Consider the following 22,743-nt stretch of genomic DNA (forward strand, 5'->3'; position numbering starts at 1 on the left):
TGTTTTTTCCCCTTTATGTGAAATTTTATGACAACTGTTCGTTTAATTTTATGATAATGAAATCAGATTAGAACAAAGGATTTTGGGTAATGAGTCATTGTTACTGTATTATCAGTAGTATGAGAGGAAGAGGGCGTAAACTACTTCAGAGGAGAAAGAACACATTTCCCATCATACAATTCGGCGCGCGAAATTCCATATTGCTGTGACGTTATCAATTTGAGTTTACGACGTTAGCGACATTAGCCTGCTTTGCCTGTAAGTTACAGACTAACTTAATCTTCCAAACCTCCTGTTTTTGGGGGATTTGTTTGATGTAAGTCTTGATTCTGACAGTCAGGATTCGTAATTTAGATTTACGATAATGCAATTTTATTTAATGTTAAGTTCTTACGTTTTAAATATATCCAATATTATAGAGGGAGTCAGGGTTTAGTCAGTATTCTCTTTATACAAATGATTCGGTGGGTTTGGCAGTAAAATAGGCATAAAGCTGATAAGAACGTGTTTTTATTTTCAAACTATCTCGGTAGAAACCTCAAGTGTGAATTACACCAGTGACAATTCAGTGGGTAATTTATAGCTAGCTAGTTAGCTTTGAGTCAACTTTATGACAGACGGACGCTAGCTAAAATGGTTCGGTGTTCATTATAAACAGAGGACTACAATTAGGTTTAACTCAAGTTTAACATATTTGTGGTTCATGTTTTGCACGACAGACCAACACTTGTTTGTGCAGAATCATTAACTAACACGGCATTGTGTTCCAGGATAACTTGTGTTTTCCAGCAGCCGCCTAGCGTCGCAGGATGAGCAGCGGGGCACACACACCAGCTGATGACGCCTTTCAAGGTGTCTGGAGGAAGCTTCGAGTGTGTCACCAAAATGCAATACAAGGTAACAAGTTCATGTATGTCCACAAAAAGTAAAGTGGATGAGATTAATGTACTGTTTCAGTCGACCACAGTTTACTTGTTTCAGAATTGGAAGCCAAAGTGAGCAAGTTGAAACATGAGCGTTGTTTGTGAGTATCTAATATCACTATTAAAGTATAGCAATAACAATAGAAATCTTTTCTTGGCTGTAGCCAAGATAGTCAAATAAGGAAGCGTCTCCATCAGAAATCTGCATTGTATTTTCTGCAGAGATGCTCAGAGACTGGAATTGTTTTTCACTCGCAACCAGAAGCTGAAAGAGCAAAATAAAAAGCTGCAGGATGCCATCAGCCTCATGGAAGAAAGGTAAGCTCCTCCACAACAGGTTACCTTGTTTATAAAATGTGTTGCAAACAGCAACAGCTTTCTTCACTGTTTCCAGGCTCCATGCAGGAGAGTGTGATCGTTGTGCTGTCTTGCAAAAGAAGGTGAAAGATAAACAGGATCAGAATTTGCACCTCATTAACAAACTGGGTGAGTTTTACCCACTTTTTTTTTTTATAGTAGTTTTAAACCAAATCAGAACAAAACTCTTAAACACTGAGACTTGTATACAGATAAATATGAAGAGGACTGAGATTAGGATGTATTTTATATAATGTAAAGTCATCTCCATAATTACTGGGACATCAACACAAAAGTTTCTATGAGTGCCTCCATTGTTTAAGCAACCAAAAGTCGTGGGGCAGTCGAATCAAAACCTATTTCATGGACAGCAGTGGGCTTTTTTTAATCATTATTACATCATCAATTAAACAGGTAAAAGTTGATTTTTGGTGTGACATTTGCATTTGAAATCTATTGCTGTCAACTGTCATTATGAGATCCAAAGAGCTACCAGTGACGCAAGTTATTGTTGGGATGGAAAATCAAAACAATCCCAACCAATAGAGATCAAAAACATATGGCAAGATCGACTGGCCACACCTGTTATCCAGAACTGTAGTAGGTAACAGAAGAATTATTTCCCTGGTGAAGGAAAATCCCCTTCACAACAGTTGGTCAGATCAAGAATGCTCTCCAGGAAGTAGGAGTGTGTGTGTCAACAATCAAGAGGAGACTTCACCAGAGGGAAGTCTCCTTATGTCTTGTTTGCCACAAGACATAAACCATTGGTGAACCTCAAAAACAGGAAAACCAGATTAGATATTGTCAAACAGCATCTAAAAATGTGTTCACAGTTCCAGAACAACATCCTAAGGGCAGATGAGACGACCAACTTGTTCTAGAGAGATGGAAATAGAAGAGTATTGAGAAGGAAGGGAACTGATGATCAAAAACATACCACCTCATCTGTGAAGAGTGGTGTTGGTCAGGTCATGATGTGGTCACGTACGGCTTCCGATGAAAGGGGTTTCCCTTATATTTATTAATGACGTGACAAAAGCAGCAGGATGACCTCCGAAGTGCTTCGGGTAATATTGTCTGCTCATATTTAGCCGAATGCTTCAGAACTTATTAGACAGCGTCACAGTACAGATGGACAATACACAAAGCATACTGCATAAACAACTAAGATTTGTTAAAGGCAAACTAGTCCAATCTTAGCAATGACCAAGTCAATCACTTGACCTGAATCCGATTGATTCCTTTCACTGGCTGACGACGAGATGAAGGGAAAATGCTCCCAAGAACAAGAAGGAACTGAGGACGGTCGAGGCCAAGCCGAGCATCACCATCGAGTAAACTCAGCGTTTGACGATGTTTCTGTGTTCCAGACTTCAGGCTGGAAGTGACAGCAAATAATTTGCAGCCAAATATTAAAAACTGAAAGTTTGATATCTGATTAGTTTGTCCCATGAATTTTGGTCTCTTGAAAAGTGAGAGGCTCATGTACAAACTAATGTAATTCCTACACTGTTCATCTGATTTATATGTAAATACTCTGAAATTAAATGTGAAAGTTTGAATTTAAAGCATTTTATTTTTCTTTTCAAATCCATTGTGGCGGTGTAGATGATAATTATGTCAATGTCCCAATGTCCTGATCTGTGTGTGACATCTGCTGTGTTTTTATCCCTCAGAGACGGAAAGAAACAGCCTTAAGGATGAAAACAGAACACTACGTACTGAACTAAAAAAACTAAAGTTGTCTCGGTAAGCTTTTAGTTTGTATACAGTCTATATCATTTAGAAAAAATAAAATACACAGAATTTTTATATATATTGCCAGCCGTCTTTCAGAACCAAGCTACCAAAGATGACTTCCAATATGTTATAATAAACTAAATAGTATATTTTAAGGTATAACAAACTGGTTTCTGTTTTGCTGTGATTCAGGTTTTATGGTGTTTTCTCTACATTTTTATGGGAGAACATGATTATTTCTGATGCTGTGGTAATTTATTTTACTGTTACCGTTCCGAGTAATATATTGGAAATTGTTTTTTGTTTTTTTTCCAATTCAACATCAGCTCAGAGGTGGATCAGGCGTCCTCCCCAGAACAAGAAGAAGGCATCATCCCAGACTCACCAGTGCAGAGCTCAGTGCCGGTGATAAACAAACTGAAGAAAAGTAGGAATATCGACAAAGTCAAGCATGTTCGCTATGCAGAAACGCCTCCACCACATGCTAACAACTCTCTCTTTATTGGTCAGTCTGCATTACTGTAAGCAGACATTCAATGGTTGTTTCTGTGTACCCACTCACTGCTCTGGATGTGTTGTTTTATGTTTAAGTGATGAAAAAGGAATCTGTCGTACAGAATTCTGGAATAGTTGAAGTACTTGTACCCAACACATGTGAAATGGATGCATTCTCCTACTCAGGTATGACATGCTCTACTGTATTTAGCCTGTGTCGTCATGTATTTGGCCAGAATGTGATCTGATTGGGAGACGTGTATAAAGATGCTTTGACAGCTGGGTTTTATTTCAGATGATATGGATCTAAATGTGGACGAAGTGATTGCAGAAACCTGTCGTCTCGAAGCTCTTGAAAGGGTAAGAAAACTATAAGATCACCGTAGACACAGCTTGTATTACCATATAAATTATGAGCTTTTTTCGGGAGAGAGCCTGTCAGTTAGTTTGGGATAAGTTTTTTCATGCATGATAAGTTGAAAAGAATTCATCTTCACATGCTTTTAGAAACTTAACTATATATACCCATAAAAAGAAATTTAGCACATCTTTCCTATGTGTTTGCTTCATTTTCATTTTTTGCCTGCATTAATTATATGAACTGAACCAGACATTCAGACTCTGGCTTGTTCTCTTTTCACAGAGAACGGAGAAAGCTGCAGGCCAGAAATGCTCTCCCATTAAGTATAGTTTCTGCTTGAAGTAAGGATGGTATATTTTTCATGTCCTTAGTCATAAATTTACATTCTTATTGGTAGATTACATAATTAAAGAATACAAGTGTTTCTCCCTTGAATATTTGAGTATGACATTGTTATACTGATAACTGCAGTACAAAACCAGAATGCGTTAAGGCTTCATTTAGTTGTTTTATTTATTCATACACACAAAAGCAAAAATTCATACAATTCATACACACAAAAGCAAAAACCACTCCAATGCATCTGTGTTTGTTTCGCTGCTTTGAAGCCTACCATTCCTCCTATTTATCTCCACCGATCCACAGTCCAGACCTAACCACGGAAGCCTCCCCATCACTCCTCCCACGCTTCAAACGCTTTTCAGAAAACAGCTCCATCAACAGTGCCAAAAGGAAGAAAGAGGAAAGTGAGCAAGAGGAGGACAACCCAAGCAAACAGATGGAAAACAAACAATGCGACCAGCTCAAACAAACCTCCACTTCTTCAAGTAGCCAAAGCGTCAAGGATCACCTGGACAATAAGGTTAGAAAAAGCAGCACCGTGAATGGAAGCACTACTTTCAGACCAGGTCTTGTAATATTTCAGCTATTAAAACATGCTTCTTTTAACCTTTAACAGGTTCAGTCAACACAAACTCTTGACCAAAAGCCAGATGGTTCCTGCACAAGTCCTGAATTCAAGAAACCAAACATTAGACGAAAAGACAGTTGTGTGATGGTGAACACTTCACATGACCAGCATGAAGAAGGTGGTGAGTATTGTCCTGTAGCTGAATTGAAATTCTTGGAACTGTAAGACATCTATTTTTTAATTATTTTTTTTGAGAGTAGACTGGATGTTTTTACGAGTGTATCTGGGAAAAAAAAGAATGGAATCATGGGCAAATGGATCTTAACAGTTGAATATGATTGTGATGTGAATTCTGTTCTCCTAGCTGAAAGGGAGCCCGATCTTGAGGGACCATGGATCACCCTTTCCTTGCATGGCAATGAGTGGAGAGAAGATGAGGTATATGTTCTGTAAACAACCCTGAATATAAGCAATAAATGTACATGAAATGACAAGTCATTCCATTAATCTGTGTTAATCTTTTAGCAACAGGAAGAACACCGTCGTGGAGAACTGGCCGATACAGACTGCACATGGGTCAGTCACAGCTTACTGGAAGCTCAGGAGGAAAACACCCCCGACAGAGGAGTTTCTGGTGAAAACACGCCACTGTTTTTACTTGACCATTACTATTTATACAAACTGGCACTGATTTGAAGTAGTGCAGTGCATACATGACGCTAAATGTTTCTCTGTGTGGTTTCAGGCCTTGGCAGGAAGGCAAATGACAGTTTAGATATGATGTTTGACACAACAACTTATGGGGAGTACAAGTCTTGCAACATTTCACACTCAGGGCAGAGCCAACCCTGTGAGGAAGAGGATGGTGGTGAAGAAGGTAGGTTGTTACATTTAGAACTGTTTGTCACAATGTAATTTGTTGTAATTGGTTGATTTGTTTCAAGCTTCCAAACTAGAAGATCCTCCCGAAAACACTATGAGCCCCAAAAAGCACAACGCACAGTAAGACGCCCTCCACAGTATGTGTCATTTTCTCATTTGCAATGCCGTTCCATTCTCACCTTTCCAATGCTCATTTTTTTTAATTAGACCAAAATTTCCATACGTGGTTGCGATTCGTAAGAAAGAAGAGAGACAAAAATTGAAGGGAACCACCTGCAAGGAGTGTGAAATTGTAAGCATTGTCATTATAAAGTAGAGAAGGGCTAATGTTTCCTTCAGTGATGTTCACCAGTGTTTATTTTCAACAGTATTATGCTCATCTGCCAGAGGAGGAAAAACAGAAGAAACTGTCTGCGTGCTCCCGGCACAGATTTCTGTACATCCCTCCTTCCACCCCTGAAAATTTCTGGGAAGTCGGGTTCCCGTCAACCCAGACGTGCATTGAAAGAGGTAATGGAAGTGTTATAAAAGTGTCGCTAAACCCTTCATTAATCTGTGCTGAAAGAAGCTTAGCACATTTTAAACCATTTAGTTCTTCCTGTGTCTTCAGTGTTTAGTGCATTCAAACATTTTACTGTCATTAAGACTAATATGAGATCATCCCTCTAGGATATATCAAGTTGGAGACAAATCCACAAACACGTCCTAGGAGAAGACAACCGTTCAATGCTTTATTCTCCCCAAAGCGAAAGCTACAGGAGAGTTAAAGTCTTTGACTCTGAAGAAGAACTGTTGGCAAGAACAGGCTCGTCTCTGTGCTCTGATCACACAATGAAACTCTGTTCCAAACACTGACCTCACTGAGAATCATTTTCAGTCTATAATTTGTCCTGGGTGTACATATGAACGAGTCTGAGCTATGTTATTTGTAGGTCATGAGTCTGAGTTGGATATGTTTGAATAAATAAAAGTTAACTGCACTTCTGTGGAGTGATGGAAATGACTCTGCTACAAGAATTTTACTTATCATCAAAAGATATACTTTTTCATTCAGTATGATTAGAACAGAATTAGAAAAGTCTTACTAAGAGCACTCTGTAAACAAAGATTACTTCATTTGGTCAGTATACAGTATTATCAACATGCAAATGAAAACATATAAAAAATCTGAAAAAATAAACATCTCTTTCTAGAAAATCTTAGGAACTGAAGGTTGTTGGTCATCCTCGACCCAGCTGAGGTTCCCTCTCAGAGTAAAGCAACAGGGCCTCTGCCACGTGGCTGACGACCACACTGTAACCAAACAGGACAGGAATGGTTTCATCATCACAAAATTAATGAGACTGACATGAAAGACATTTACAAACTTAACATTAAAACAGGCAGGTGGTGGTACTTGCCAAATGAGAGAGGGAGCATTAACATCCATGTTGAAGACAAAGGGGGAGAGGGACATCGCCGTCACCTGAAAGGAAGGTAGCAATATGTAATTCTACAACAACAGGCCAAACTAATGTAATCATTTTATTAATCACTCTGCCTTGTTTGATTAGGGATTTGGTTAAACCTCAATAGAGAGAAGTATAAAAGTTACCTTGGATATGAAAATCCAGACCTCAAAGTGCTCGAGGGAGAACCCACTTTTCAGTTTGACTGTGGCCAACAGCAACAGGAAGCCCAGCAGGGCACTGAGACGACAGAAGAATGAGAGCACTCTGGATGGCAGCGGATACATGACTAGGAGTACGGCTTTAATCTATGTGAAGGGTAATGTTACAGGACACTTCTTGATATTCCACAAGGTTATCCAGGTTACCTTCACATTATCAAGCTGATGTGAAGCCAGTGTTTTCAGGGATGAACACAAACATCTGATCATTTCAAATTAGACAAGTTACTCAATCAATGGTCCTAGATCTGATCCAGATCTGGTACATGATCGTGTGACATCAATCAACAAACTGAATTGCAAAATGAAACACATTTACCGCTAGCGTATTTGGCTAGTGTTACTTTTTTGTTCTGTGACAAAATAATCATGCAAAAAAATTGAGTGCATGTCTGACATTTCTAAGGACAGAGGTTTTCATATTTGAGTTGGATCACAGGTCAGTGTGATAATGTGAACTATAAAGATAACCAAACTCGATCTTGGCCAGAAGGACTGATCACTGACAGTCTGGGTTCTGAGTTAGATGACACACATTGACAAAAGCGTGCTGTTTTTATACTGAATAATGTATACTACATAATTACTGCATTATTTTTCTGAGGGAGAAACACGAAATATGTTGGGAGTACCAATGAACACACAGTGCATATGTTAAATAATAATAATAAATGTTAAAAAAAAAGTTACCTGGCACAACAGCCACAGTGAAATGTGTAGGACATAAGTGAGGGGAACTCCAAGGCGCCCATCAGGTCACCTGCAGAAGAGCAAAGATCTGTATCTATGGGTTCAAATATAGATATTTAAATTTAAATGTTTGTATCAGTGGTTCACAACTCGGCAGATCATGTAAGAAGTGAAATATTTGTGGATAAGAAAAATCACAGTGTGTCCAAGAAAGAAAGTTAATTATAAAAAAAAAAAACCCCAAAAAACTCCTGTTTGTCAGTGTTCAGATACTTTGGGCTTCTGAACCAAATTAATTGCAGATCTCTAGCTCATAAATTATAAAATTTATCAAGCAACACTTGCTACATTAGCATGTAATCACAGAGTAAATAAGCATCTGTTTGGTGTCATACCTGTTGGGTGAGCAGCAATGGCCAGCAGCAGCACACTGTTATTTAAAGGGAGGGAGAGCTGAGATTAGTCAGGAATATATGACGCTCCATTCTGTAGTTTTTTTATCCTCTGACAATAAATGATTTAATCTGTATCTGAAAATCAAGCCCTGAGGCTACAAGTATTTAATTCCAATGAAGTGACTGTTTACATGTAAATCAATTTCTGCTTATTACATATTAAAATTGCATTGCTAGCTCTCCCCATCTCTGTTCTGTTCTAACAAGTCTTAGTTTTGTGGGACCTTTACAGGATCATCATTTTTTTTTGCTAACTTGTACTCGTGTTCCAAAAGCTCCAGGAAGAGGATTATCATGATTGCACCATCTGTTTGTTGCAACAAGTTGTTTTAAGATAAGACTTTTGCAAACCTATCTGACAGGAATTCCAGAAACAAAAATAAAGATGGAATTTAAATAAGTCTGTAGGCACTCTGAGTATTACCTGTGTTCAGAGAAATTCAACTATCTATCAGTGCATGTATACTGAGACTGATGGACCTTCAAATAAACCAGCGTTCATTCTTACCTGAACAGGTAGTTGATGCACTGCAGTTCAAGGTCACTACAAAGAAAACAGTCTTCAGTGAATGTTTTAAGAGTTACTCACGATTAACGACATATTGTTCAAAGTGATTTTTCTTAATAATCAGTTTTATTTGTTGAGATATACCTCAAATTATTGGGTTTGTAGCGAACTTGCAACACTCTGTATGCACCTGGGAAAAAAATTCAATAAATTCTTTGTTTTCTGTGAGAATGTCTAGTAAATCATTTTAAGCGTGAAACCATCTGAAAATTCTCGGTACACTTCCAATAGTGTGTAACAGCTATTAACTGTGCAGCCTCACTGTGCAGTATTCTCACCAACGCAGAACAGGTGGCCGACGGCCCACAGGTAACCACTGTAGTCAAACTGCAAAAGAGGCGAATATGTAACTGCTAGCTTTGTTGCAGAATTAAACATCAGAAGTTGCTTTTCATCATGATGGATGATTACCTGAGGATCATAGTGGGGGAGGTTGATGGCTGAGAGCAGCATAAAGCACAAGCTATAAAAAAAACCACATTATCGTCATAGTCTTTTTCATTCATTTCTGGTCTGCTAGCAGCATTACACAAAATCTACTCTACAAATTATCATCAAATTTGCTGGAGGGGCTGAGAACGTAGCAAGAAGTGGGACATGAAATTCTAAGTGTGTCAGAACAAAGGGGTAGATCTACTGATTTTTTTCCCCCACTTCCTCTGAAATATCAAAACACATAGAATTTTTGTCTGTATGTTAAAACTGGCACACAGTCTTTTCGATGAAGGACAAATATTAGCAAACCTGATAAATGTCAGCCGTTGGACCTTCTGTTGATGAAGAGATCAGAGCACAGTTTGTAAGATGAGCTTTGTCATACATGTGGTCACGTGTTCTCCCATTGAATAAGAGTCAAAGAGAGGGAGTGAACTGCACATGGGTGGACGTCTCCACACACCACCAGCAGTGTAGGTTCTTACCTCTCTATGGACGACTGTTGAGATGACAGAACTAACAACATGTGAGGAATTCTGAAGAGTGAAGAAATAAGGAATGTCCTGGACAGAGAAAAAGAGGATTTAATTAAGTAGAAAAAGACATTCTGAATATAATGAGCAGTAGGTTACATTATTTAAAACATTCAACATATATGAGAGTGTGTGTACATATGACGTACTATATGAGATAAGGCCTTAGAACCAGCATATATGTTGCCTACAAACAGGAGGGAGCCTGGCAGCCAGTAAAGAGCTGCTGATCTGTAACACAACATTAAGGAGGAGGCTCTTAATCTGCTTAATGGACCCACTGTAAGCAGCCCAGTGTCAACTTCAGAATAATGTATAAAACCACCTGGTGACGCGGCTCATTTCCAGCCATCCCAGCTTCCCAGAGAGCAGAAGCAGGACAGCCCCGATAAAAGTCTGCCATCTGGAAATACATGTTGGTGAAAGTGAACAGCAGGTTTACATGTCGTCACTCATTTCTAGGCTGAGCCCAAGATATTATTTGTACTATGTTTACCCTAAACTAATACATTGATTTAAAAAAAAAATAACCTCACATTTTACTATCTACATCAATAACATCAACACAACATCTGACCTTTGAAACCTTTTCCAGGATTTACGGTAATCCACATTTTATTTGACCATATGAGATCAGCAAGAGATTCCCCCTAGAGGTTTGAGGTACTCACCCTTGGAATAATGTTGGATAGGTGAATTTTAACACTGACAGGACAAACTGGAAAAAAAATAAATAAATATATACATGCTATAATTGAACTGATCATATCAGAGTCAAACCAGAGGCGATTTAATTAACATACATGAGGTTGAATAATTCTGCTTGCATTTGTATCAGTGTTTAAACTGGAGACGCTCCAGTACTAGAAATAAAACCACTGAAAATCCAGTGCGTCCCCAGTCATCTGGAAACGCATTTAACAGTAAAACACAAACACTGGATAAATTATTCACTCTTAACAATTAACTTGTGCATTAATTCTCCTGCAAACGCTTAAAAATAAGTATAACATAAAAATTAAAGAGATGATACAAACTCACCTTATTCGTGAAATACGATACAACGAAAACCAAACTAAAGGCGACGCCAGTGAAATGTTTCCTCCACTGCATGTTGACCTGCCGACAAACTGCAGCAGGTACATGATTCCTAAATGACAAATAAATCTATGTTATGCATACTATTAAACGCAAAACGCCTGTTTTCAAGCCACACAATTTTCAAGACAGCAAACTTCCCTCTCTGGAGCGACACGTCAAGACGTTTAGAGGAGGAGATTGTTTATCTTTGGAAAGATGCCCCGCTGGCTCTAAAATCAGCAGCACACGTTTTTAGTTTAATCCGTAGGATAAGAACTGTTTTTTGAATGTCAAACTCTACAAAATTTTGATTGTGACATTTTTCTTCAAAATAGTCCTTCAGGCGCAATAGTAATTTTTTTATTTCTGTAAGAATTTGGATGTAAATTTATGTAACCACATAACTTAAATTTCAATACAGTTAAAAAAAGATATTTTGATTTAATAAGTTGAAGGCTCTTAATTCAATGCAATATATTTGTAAATACCATAACCATTCACTTTACCTGAAATATTTGCAAAATAGTTTTAATGACATAGAAAATATGCATTTATTTCATTTACATATAAGCCAAAAAAAAAACGTTATGGTATCCTGAAATATAGTAAGAGTGAAGCCTCTTACTTCCTGTGTGAAATCGTGGAGGGTCAGTCACGTGGTGTTAAGTTTCCGTGTTTATAGAGATGCGAGTGTGACTTCTCTGACGCACAGTGACGAGAGGATGGTGGACAGTCATGGCTTTTTTAAAGACCAGAGAACGGCGTAAAGAAAGGTTTGTGCTGCTTCTCGTCTTGTTAACATAGCATTATTATTTCCCGGGGAGAGAGGGTCGTTCTGTGGGTGTAGAGTTAGCTCCGCTGTAGCACCGCTGTGTGTAATTTATCACTCCGCTCATTAGCGCTTCCCTGTCAGCCGGGTCTTGTTATTGAACACGGGGAGAACGGCCTCGGTCTGCACCCGTGAAATACGAGCTATAGTTACTGTAGACCTGCGTATCCACGGCCAGGCCTTCTGACACGTTCCATATGTCCTCTATCCCATGTGATGAACAGCAAATATGTCCCAGTATGACTTTCTCTAACCTTTTAAAAAGAACTGGAGGCTTTCTCTGATGTCATATTGAGCTCTTAACATTCATGTACAGCTGATATGTGGACTATATGATGTATAGAATTTACAGCAGGAAAAAGCAGATGGCTGCAATCTCTGGGAAAAATGACAACATGAAATCTGTCAAAGTAATTAATACTTAATTACTAAGGAACTGGGCATCTAAATCTCGAATTCAAATGATCAATACCTGATTTATGAAGGTATGTGGAGGGGAAGGTCAAACTGACGAGTCTGTATCTTCATATCATGCTTAGTTTTAACATTAGTTGTTTGATGCTTTGATGTAACTTTCATTCTCCATCAGAAGAGTTTTGTGGCCCCTCCATAAATTTCATATGGATTTGTTTTCTATAATTAAATCCGACAATATTAAATTATGGAGCTGGTGCTTGAAAAGGGTAACGTTATTGTGTGAGATCTTACCTGAAGAGGTAACAGGTTTCACACAGGTTTACCATTTACATTTAAAGGTGTGGTCCTTATTTTTAAGAATAATTTACACATGATTTTTTTCAGCTGATCAAAATTAAATCTAATGTATTTTTTTCCTGTATGTATTAGCATTGTTAAAATGGATAATTCTATCAGCAGCAATTCGGTATCATGGAGATTTAGACTCGTGCAACACAGGAAATGGATGCTACATAGAATCATTGAGAACCAAGATGTCCTCTGTTCCACAAAAGTAAATCTAGTAATAGTCTACAGTATTTACATCATTTGTTGTTGTCTGGCGTTGTCTGTATTAAAAGATAAGGCTGTTTAAGAGTCACTGCAGGTTGGGACCCTGTGTTTGTCTTTATTTTGGTGGCGGACTGACTGCTGTTTAAACAGTGCAGAGCACACTGTTATCTCTCACTCCTGTTGCTATTTGTCCTCAGATTTTCTCTCTTGTTGCTGGATTTGGAGGAGTACTATTTCGAGCAGCACACCGCATACAACACCACAAGCAGCTCAACCAGGTAAAGGCAGTTGGTTAGCGACAATACACCAGACAGAACTGGAATATGCACTGTGGATGGTCAGCATTGGTTCTTCAGTTGTTTTTGCTTCCACCCTGTCACATAATCTGTGATAATCCTGATCACTGTGTTGGTTTTTACACGTGTGCTTGTAGCAACAACATTGTTGCACTTAAACGTTTGATTAAAACATTTGAATTCACCTTTGACATACAACATAATTTTATTCTGAGGTGGAGAACATCATTCACATGATTAATTGTCATATCAAAGCAAGAAGAACATATATTAAGAGAGATACTCTCAGTCTGAGTTGTATTTTACCATGTGATATCAGTTTCACAGTCATAAGTTTGTGTTCTGCCTTTTATTCCATGTCATTAATATAATTCTATGACAAAACAGTCTATTTTACACCGTTTACTACATCAGATTAGTATGCACCAAGTTGGTTGCAGTTATTGCACTTTTCAAACCAAGGAGAAATTTATTTTTTCAAAGAACAAGCAGGTTCTCATACATGGCCATCAAATACTGCGGCCCTCAGCATCTCACTCCACTCAAGGCGTCACAAAGGGTCACTATGAATTCACTCTTTGATTAAATTTATTCCCAAAGCTGACAAAGCCCATTGTGTCTGAAATGTACCCTCTGCATCTGATAAACTGAAGAGGGATTTGATGAAGCGGCCAGGTCTGTTTTATCTAAATAAACATTTATTTTTCATGTTTTTCCCTTACAGAAAATCCAGAGGCTCATTCAAGGTCTGTTCCAAGTCTGTCATATTTGATCCAGAAGATATCGTGGAGCCAATTTTAAAGGTTTGTCATTTCAACTTTGAACTTGTACTACTATGAAAAAATGTTTTTGTTAAGAAATTATTGCCAAATGATGAATTTTCCATAATCCTTACTTGGGAATCACAGTCTTTATTTTAATTTTAGATAGATGAAGATAAAAATACCAGCTGTACATAACCCACTTGAGAAAAAATGAATAAAAAGAAACCTCATGGATGTTATGGTGAATGTTTCTGTTTCATGTTATATACACACATATAACCAGGTCCTTGTCTCTGTTTCTGCAGATTCCTCTTCGAGACTGTAAGAACATAGAGTATGTGGAGAAAGAGAACAATCCCTTCAATGAGTGAGGATGATTTTGTCATTTCCTCACCTTGTGATCACATATGTAGTTAAGTTAGTCAAATAGGTTTGGTGAAACAAGTTTTAAAAAAGTTGTCTGATCTATTTGAATTTAAAAGAAACAATGCTGATTTGTACCTGGTATTTAAGAGTTTTTTCCTCTTTGAATGTTTGGTGTTGAAATTACATGTTGTGGGAACTGCCCCTATAAATCATACTAATAAGTAGATGCAGTGATTTTTCTTTGGATATTTTGACCATGTTGTTTTTCTCCATAGGCCACGGCCCTCTGCTATGTCTATTTCATGTGTGCAGGTGAGTTATACTACCATTGATCATCGAATTATTTTTGCTATTTTTGTCTTTGAAGATATATTAGATAATTTGATTGATGTTGGTCTGGCTTGTATTTGAGTATTCACATCAATAATTGTCGGTACAGGATTTTTGTTTTTCGTGACAGGTTTTTAAAATAAAATCACAAATCTAAACTTTGATTTCAGGTTATTTACATCAAGGAAAGTAACGTGATAGAAGCTTACAAAAATAAAAGGGTGAGTCATCTGCAGGTCAACAGGAGTTGCCTCTGATTCCCTGCTAGAGATTGTTTAGAGCTGACTGTGTCATGTCTTTTCTTGTGTATTATGAAAAGACTGTGGTATTATTATTAATGCATTCTGTCTGTAATGGTCTCTGCTTGAAAACATGTGAAGGTGAGCTAATGATCTTTCATAATTATGCCAATGTTGAATAATGTAATGAAAAAGCTCCAAGTTTTGCACTTTAATTGTAATAAATCCTTTAATAAAACTTGTTTCATCACGCTGAAAGGGCCTACAGAAGTTGACTTTTCAGCTCGAAGTATGGACTAAAACAGAAGATGTCGTTCAGACATTGCTCCAGGTACGCAGAGATAAAAGGCATCTTCATACCTCATACCTCAGTTTTTAATAGATGGCGATTTTCAATCGTCCGTTTGCTTCCGTGCTGTTTTGCTCATTGTGACTCTGGTTTTGCAGCTCCACAGGGCGTCCTGTCTGGAAAGGCTTGGAGATCAGACTGCAATGGTGAGTCTCTCAGAACCCCCAGACAAACCAAACGCCTTTCAGCTGGTCTCCATTTGTTTTACCCAGATGACCATCATGTTGTGAAATTGTTTGTGTATTGATTCTGCTGTATTTCATTCCTCTTAATCTTCTTTTGTTGGAAACAAATATGTATGATTTCTAATGATCAAACTTAAATGTCTTGTGGGTTGTTTTTTTTTATTCAGATTGCAGCAAATTTACAATCTCGACTGGCGAGGTCATCTTTTGACAAAAACTGGTAGGTTAACATCGCATTTAACTGACGTCTAATCATTATTAAAGTTGTAGAATTTATTTTGTTGTGGGAGCATGCAGCTGTAAGATCTAATGTTGATATGCTGTGAAGCTTTCAGAGTGTAGCTGAGAAGCCTCACATGGAGTGCACAGTGGAAATGGTGCTGCCTCTGGTGTGCAACCCAGGACATGTCTGTATAACTGATGAAAGCCTCTACTTCCAGCCCCTCAATGGATATCCGGTGAACTACCCGATCATGTGGACATGAATAAGACTTCCTACAGTCACCGAGATAATGTTATTTCATTATTTTACTACTTGTCATTTCAGGAGCAGGTTATTCAGATCAAACTTCACAGAGTGAGGAGAATCTACAAAAGACGCCACAGCCTCCGACCACTGGTAAGTACAATGCAAGGAAATCAAGTCTTTTCCTTTGAAGGTCACTGAGAAGAAAAACATTCAGTAACATGACTTCATTTTGCAATGATGATGCCAATGCTAATAATATAAAACAATCATGTACGTAGATTAAAGTGAGTAGCACAGACGTTACAGTGATCCTCACGACTCAAAGAACTGGTGAAACTGAAGTGACATGAGGCCACACTTTGGTATCTTAATAACAGTAATTCTATTTCATGTGTACATTTTTAATTTGTGTGTCTTTCCTCACCCAGGGCCTCGAGGTGTTCTGTACTGAGAATGATTTCTGTTCTGACATCTACCTGAAGTTTTACAGCACAGCTGACAGAGATGAGGTATATTACTACATAGCGACATTCTTAGGTGAGAAAACTCAGTAGTGAAGTGATTATATTTGTCAAAAAATTACATGTCACATGTTATTTGGAGTGCTGCTTTTTGTGCTTTCCAGACTGATGCTTGTAACTCTTAAATTTTGTTGCTCAGAGAACCACATGACGGAGCACACAGCAGAGAGCTACATGCTGCAGTGGCAGCGAGGTCATCTGAGCAACTACCAGTATCTCCTGCACCTCAACAACCTCGCTGACCGAAGCTGCAACGACCTCTCCCAGTATCCAGTCTTCCCCTGGATCCTCTCTGACTACACCAGCACACAGCTGGGTGGGTGCACAGTGAAGAAATACATGCATTAACCACAAGTCCTGCTTCTCACTATGAGCCTGAGGATTAGCATCTAGCCTCTGTGATGCTGTGATCAATCTGTTATGATCAAAACTGACATCAAATGTTTGTTTTCTCAGATCTGACAAACGCCGCAATCTTCAGAGACCTGAGCAAACCTGTGGGAGCCTTAAACAAAGAGCGACTAGACCGACTGCTGGTGAGACAGCTGCATCTATTTATTCAGCCAGGACTGTAGTAATTATTCGTGGAACAAAGCTTGTTGCTTCTGTTCTGTGAGCATCTCTCATCATTTCTCTTACTCATAGGAACGCTACAGGGCAATGCCTGACCCTCCCTTCATGTATGGCAGTCACTACTCCTCTCCGGGCTACGTCCTGTTTTACTTGGTTAGAGTCGGTATGTCACTTGTCCCCATTGAAGCCACAGCATGTGTAGAACTACGGCTTTCATCGCCTGCATTCAGTGTGTCCTCTAACCTGCAGCTCCAGAGCACATGCTGTGTCTCCAGAATGGTCGCTATGATCACGCAGATCGCATGTTCAACAGGTACTCTATCACCATGTCACCAGTTACAGTGATCAACACACTTGTTTTTCATTTATGGGTGTTCAAAACGTGAATATAATGATTCAGTACCTTGATAATGTGCAATTTGGTTCATGTTTGAAAGTGAAAGATTTTTTTTGTGACTGGCTGTAACACTTTATAGCCTATGTTAAAATACAATACTGTTATATAATATCGATGGCAGGATGGGTATTAACTGACCTATTTTGTTTACTTATAGCATAGGTGAAACATGGAAAAACTGCTTGGAAGGGGCCACTGACTTCAAAGAGGTAACACAGTTAAGCTGCTTTGCTAAATGTTATTCACTGTTTGTCTTCGTTAGCATAATATGTGCTGCTGATTTTTCTAAGGTTACCAGAAATGGCTCAAAAACCCAAATACAACCTTTGCCAGTCACATCTTAAAGTTATCAAAGCTTATCCATTTTGTCATCTATTTCATATGTTTATGTCTGTGAATTTATTTCCCTGCATTTAAAGTGGAGTCTTTTTATGGAATGAATGGAATTAGTATTGACAAGTGATGCTCTTGCAGTTGATTCCAGAGTTTTTTGGTGATGATCCCGGCTTTCTGGAAAACAAACTGAGTCTAAACTTGGGCAGAAAGCAGAATGGAAGTTTAGTCGGTGATGTCATTCTCCCACCGTGGGCCTCAGGTAACTTCTTGTGTACCAGCTCATCATGGTAGCAATACAGTGTCATATTCATTGGTTTCCTTTAGATTGAGTATTCCTGCCCTCCATGAAAACATAACACTTTCTCCACATTTCCTGTATCTGTCTGCTCTACTCCAGATCCTGGTGATTTTCTTCAAAAGCACAGGACCGCTCTGGAGAGTCAGTTTGTGTCAGAGCACCTTCATGATTGGATCGACTTGGTGTTTGGCTTTAAACAGAGGGGCAGTGATGCTGTTGCAGCACATAATGGTGAAACAACCTGCAACCGGATTCTACATCCAGCCCACCTAAACAAATAAAACTAATATTTACCATTTTGTCTCACAGTATTTCACCCAGTGACCTATGAAGGGGGCATCGATTGTGAAAGGTATTACAGAAGTGATTACTGAACATTTGTAACATTTCAGAGCACAACTCATTTTCCTACTCTGTTGGAAGCATCAAGGACCCTGACCAGAGAATCGCCATGTTGACACAAATCCTAGAGTTTGGTCAGACGCCCAAACAGCTGTTCAGCACCCCCCACCCCCAGAGAATCACACCCAGGTTTCACAACATGACCCGAAGCCCCAGCATCAGCTCTCCACTCAGTGAGCTGTCTCCAGGTAGACACACACACACACACACACACACACACACACACACACACACACACACACACACAACAGAGATGCTTGCAAACGTTTCTCTTTCATCTCATATTACTCAGCTGGTGCTGCTGATTCACACTTCTTAGAGGAGCACACAGAGTTGTCAGTGAATGCAGCGCACACTTTATTTTGTAGGTCATGTTTATTTTAATGGCTCTGCAACAGAACTAGTAGAGTAATGTGACTCCTTCAGAAAAGTTTAAAGACAACAATAACTAATTGGTGAATGTCTCACGTTATCAGCATGTCTATCCAGTCAAAGTAATCTTCTGTCTTTGGTAGTTCTTCTCCAAATAAAAATGCTTTACTGATGATTGCTGATTGATTTTATTTCATGTAATTAATGCTCTAATAATATGTTACCATAAGCATTATATGCCATCATTTATCATATGAGAACATAAGATTTTTTTCTATCTGTGTTGATGTTAGTATCCCAGAGTGAAGACTCGTCCTTCGAGGACCTGACTGAGGAGAGCAGGAAGTTAGCCTGGGCAAACATGGGAAACCTGAAACTCCTCTCCAGCCACAAAATCCATAAAGAGTATGTGAGGAGACTTTCACTTGGCTGCTGTAATGACAAACACTGTTCTGTAAACTGAAAGGGAAGCTTCAGATATGAAGTGCATGCATGTTGACAATTCTTATTACTTAAGGAAATTAAAATGTGGTGTTTCATCAACACTTAAACATTTGAAAGTAGTTTGAGTTTTTTACGTTATACTCAGTACATCCTCTCCTCTTTGTGTTGAATATACAGGGCTGTGACGGGCATAACTATGACTCGAGATGGATCATCTGTCTTTTCCACATCCCAAGGTCTGGAAAATATCTGTGCATCTGAAAGAAGAGACAAATATCGATTATTGTAGCAGTGCTGACAGGATCCAAAGATTCTCTGGGTTTTATGAAGTTAAATTGTCCTGAGAAAAAGACATTTATGTCATTATGAAATTACAGCCAATCAATAGATCTGATAATACAGAACCAAACTGATTTCATTGACTCCATCAAGATATCAGCTGACTGGTAAAATAGTTGACAGGATGACAGTACCCTTAGAAAATTTTAACGTGAAACAGCATTCTATTGTGCTGAAGTTAATTCCTTTTTTTTTTTTTTTTTTCCAGACTCAACTCTTAAAATGTTTTCCAAAGACCTGAAAGAGTTCCAGAGGAGCATGTCCTTCTCTAACATGGTACATAGCTGAGTCTATGTTCAACATCTCTGCCATTTTGTCCGTCATGTCTGACTCAATCTAAACTTTTGACACTTTTTTTTCAGGCACTGTCCTCATGTTTGATGCTGGCAGATGGTAAAACGGTGTTGTGTTCCTCATGGGACAACAATGTGTATGTATTATACATACAGACATTCAGTCTGCAGACAGGTGCTTATGAGCGTATGCTGACCTGCTGAATTCCCCTCCCTCAGCTACTTCTACTCCATCCCATACGGCAGGCGGCAGGACACGCTGATGGGTCATGATGATGCTGTCAGTGGGATGTGTTGGTTTGAAGATCGGCTGTACACAGCATCCTGGGATTCCACCGTCAAGGTGAAAATAGTTTAGTGAGTTTTCATGTGATGTTTCATGTGGGACTCGGACATATGTGGTTCATATGTTGGAAGGGTGGTGACAAATGAGAGTTAAAGATGTGTTTATTTGACAGGTCTGGCAGTGTGCTGCTGGGAGCTCATCCAGTCACAGTAGATTCAATTTTCAGTTATTGGCTGAGCTGGAGCATGAGGCAGGGGTGAGTCAGGCTGATGGTTATATGTGGGATGAGGAAACACAGTTTAGTGTTTCTGGAAATCCTAGAGCTTAAACATGGTTTGGGTTGGATGTTTGACTACTAAGGATTCTTTTTTTTTATACCTGAGAAGTCGGAGATCCTGCATGATTCAGTCTAGTAATTATGTTATCTTGTCATAAAGTAAAGATAAAGCCACAACCTAAATTGCCTCCAAAACACAGGTGAACGCCATTAGTTTGAATCCAGTGGGGACCCTGCTGGTGTCAGGCTGTAAGGCTGGGACAGTCACCATCTGGGACACCAGCAGCTACACAGCGCTGCAGCAAGTCCACTGTCACACTGGCACCATCCACCATATGGCCTTCAGTCCAGGTACGAAACACAGCAGTCGTTTAGGCATTAGTATTCACTGAAATGTAACTTAATGTGCTTAACAGAAACTTCAGAGGATCCAGCCCTACATTGTTTTTTTTTAAGCATTTTTTTTAATTGTCATGAAACTGCTACACGGATTGAGTTTAACAAACCATCAATGATTCTGGCTTTGAATCCTCAGATAGCCGAAACATTCTCAGTGTCGGTGCGGACTCCTGCATGAAGGTTATTGATGTTCAGACTGGAATGGTGATGTCATCGGTGAAAGCTGAGGAGGAGCAGCGGTGAGATAAATCTGCTGAGTATTAAGTGGAGGCTACAGTTTTTTGAAAGGAAAGACGATGCAGCATTTGTAGATTGTCAGATTCTGAAAGTCACGTATGCAAGTGAGAAAATGACTTGTACTTTCCTGAAAAAGTCATTTGGACAAAAATGTATCTAGTTTTTTACTTGCAGTGTCAAAGGAGCACTTACAGTTGTATATACAGTCTCTTTAATGTAGCTTAGATTGTAACAGATAAGGTGCTAAATAATGCAAGTTAAAGAGAAAATTGAACTTTTTCTTTTATTTCCTGTTGTCATTGTTTTCAGGAATCAATTTGCCTTTGAAAATCATATTGTGAAAATCAGTCTAAGTTTCTATCCAACTAAGTTGATTAATAAATTAAAAGAACTTTAAATTTTCAGCTCTGAAGGAAACAAAGTTATCTGCTTTGTTTTCTTCATGTTGTGTTGAATTTGCTGTACGCCGAATGACTGGTAGTTTGTCAGCCATGAAGGAACATACTGTATTCCCCTTGTAGCAGCAGCTTAAAAGTGTGTGGGTGTGGGTGTGTCCAGATGTTTCTGCTGGGACGGGAACTCTGTTCTGTGTGGGGGGAAGTCTGGAGACCTGCTGCTGTGGGACCTGCTTAGTAACATGATCACCCAGAGGATCCCTGCACATTCAGGTACAGGTCACCCTCTTGTCATGGTGAATGAATGTCAGCCGCGTCCTCTTGTGAACAGGACATAGTAGCACTATGATTGGCTTCTTTTTGACAGGCCATCCTCTGCCACACACTCAGTTAGAGGCTCACCTACATGTTACCAGAAGCTTTGTAAATTGACATGTATTCCGATTTGAATTAAGATGAGTGCAAAATGTAAAAAGAAAAGCACATGATTTTATACTTGGAAGGAATATATTATTTTAATGAAAATGATCTCTGCCCAGGTGCGGTCACAGCCATGTGGATGAATGATCTGTGCACTACAGTGATCACAGGTGGAGAGGACAGACAGACCATCCTCTGGAAGCTCCAGGATTAAACAGCTGTGCCTGAACAGCCTGTCTTCACTGGGGAGACGGAGACAACCATTTAGTTGTAAGGGCCAAATATCCTATAGACGTCATGACCCGCCTGTCTGAACTGGGACTTATTACAGAGACTGGAAACGTTTCAAGCATTTAGACGAGATGAAGGCTGCCTCTACTGTTCAGTATGATCACGTTAACTCATCTACCTGCATATTGAGAGAAAATATCCAAATGCAGTTTTTCTTTTTGCATGCAAACAGAAATTGTTCACGCCTTTTTATTTTTTCAACTTGTTTTTTCTCCCATTTATTTTATTATGTTGTTTTACCTCTCAAAATGCGTGAACATATTTCTTTTTTTTAGGTTTAGGGTAATTTTATTTTTAAAGTAGACATAAAATGTCTGGAAAAATACTTCAGGTTTGATCAGTACCAAACTGCAGTCTGGTTACTGTTTTTTAGTGTTTTTCTATGAACTGTTTTTATTTTTAGAAGGTTCATTAAGCTTCTCTGCTCAGGTTGCAATTAACAGCAAGAGATAAATGGACTGATGTAGTTTAACTGCACAGTTAAGGTTCATATCTCTGACAGGAAGTAGCCACAGACAACTAATCTACCTACTTATGAATAAATTATTCATTCATGTATCCAGAAA

At 38.8% G+C, this 22,743-nt stretch overlaps 2 protein-coding genes across 2 annotated transcripts; one reads left to right on the plus strand and one right to left on the minus strand.

The window, feature by feature from the left end:
• Positions 1 to 212: 212 nt before the first annotated feature.
• On the plus strand, positions 213 to 22,735 carry nsmaf (neutral sphingomyelinase (N-SMase) activation associated factor). Its single transcript, XM_068343569.1, has 47 exons — positions 213 to 258; positions 771 to 897; positions 982 to 1,024; positions 1,146 to 1,241; positions 1,318 to 1,409; positions 2,960 to 3,032; positions 3,350 to 3,528; positions 3,615 to 3,704; positions 3,814 to 3,878; positions 4,162 to 4,220; positions 4,525 to 4,741; positions 4,838 to 4,970; positions 5,154 to 5,227; positions 5,315 to 5,423; positions 5,535 to 5,666; positions 5,734 to 5,791; positions 5,879 to 5,953; positions 13,097 to 13,177; positions 13,920 to 13,998; positions 14,265 to 14,326; positions 14,601 to 14,637; positions 14,826 to 14,876; positions 15,154 to 15,225; positions 15,342 to 15,389; positions 15,596 to 15,648; positions 15,757 to 15,886; positions 15,976 to 16,047; positions 16,326 to 16,434; positions 16,558 to 16,734; positions 16,875 to 16,954; positions 17,064 to 17,154; positions 17,241 to 17,304; positions 17,546 to 17,597; positions 17,863 to 17,983; positions 18,122 to 18,253; positions 18,332 to 18,374; positions 18,446 to 18,612; positions 19,090 to 19,201; positions 19,418 to 19,476; positions 19,788 to 19,855; positions 19,942 to 20,009; positions 20,092 to 20,215; positions 20,331 to 20,414; positions 20,636 to 20,786; positions 20,971 to 21,073; positions 21,630 to 21,739; positions 22,006 to 22,735. Exons 2-47 carry the CDS (start codon positions 810 to 812, stop codon positions 22,098 to 22,100), a joined length of 4,278 nt encoding a protein of 1,425 aa, XP_068199670.1. The 5' UTR covers positions 213 to 258; positions 771 to 809; the 3' UTR covers positions 22,101 to 22,735.
• LOC137614068 (UDP-N-acetylglucosamine transporter TMEM241 homolog) lies at positions 6,297 to 11,264 on the minus strand. The gene is made up of 15 exons (XM_068343568.1): positions 11,063 to 11,264; positions 10,693 to 10,739; positions 10,347 to 10,424; positions 10,171 to 10,252; positions 9,974 to 10,051; positions 9,798 to 9,823; positions 9,465 to 9,516; positions 9,332 to 9,380; positions 9,138 to 9,183; positions 8,994 to 9,029; positions 8,426 to 8,460; positions 8,031 to 8,100; positions 7,266 to 7,359; positions 7,072 to 7,136; positions 6,297 to 6,964 (listed from the first exon to the last, which is right to left on the minus strand). The coding sequence occupies exons 1-15, from the start codon at positions 11,132 to 11,134 to the stop codon at positions 6,892 to 6,894; spliced, it is 903 nt and encodes a 300-aa protein (XP_068199669.1). The 5' UTR covers positions 11,135 to 11,264; the 3' UTR covers positions 6,297 to 6,891.
• Positions 22,736 to 22,743: the final 8 nt, after the last annotated feature.

This window comes from Antennarius striatus, chromosome 20, assembly GCF_040054535.1.
Source record: "Antennarius striatus isolate MH-2024 chromosome 20, ASM4005453v1, whole genome shotgun sequence".
Taxonomy (NCBI): Eukaryota; Metazoa; Chordata; class Actinopteri; order Lophiiformes; family Antennariidae; genus Antennarius; species Antennarius striatus.

Coding starts and splice junctions, on each gene's coding strand:
- nsmaf (XM_068343569.1), top strand. CDS start 810: ATGAGCAGCGGGGCACACACACCAGCTGATGACGCCTTTCAAGGTGTC. Junction 3,033..3,349: donor AAAAAACTAAAGTTGTCTCG/GTAAGCTTTTAG, acceptor ATTCAACATCAG/CTCAGAGGTGGATCAGGCGT. Junction 20,216..20,330: donor CCTGGGATTCCACCGTCAAG/GTGAAAATAGTT, acceptor TTTATTTGACAG/GTCTGGCAGTGTGCTGCTGG.
- LOC137614068 (XM_068343568.1), bottom strand. CDS start 11,134: ATGCAGTGGAGGAAACATTTCACTGGCGTCGCCTTTAGTTTGGTTTTC. Junction 9,184..9,331: donor CGGCCACCTGTTCTGCGTTG/GTGAGAATACTG, acceptor TTTTTTTCCCAG/GTGCATACAGAGTGTTGCAA. Junction 6,965..7,071: donor AATGCTCCCTCTCTCATTTG/GCAAGTACCACC, acceptor GTTTGGTTACAG/TGTGGTCGTCAGCCACGTGG.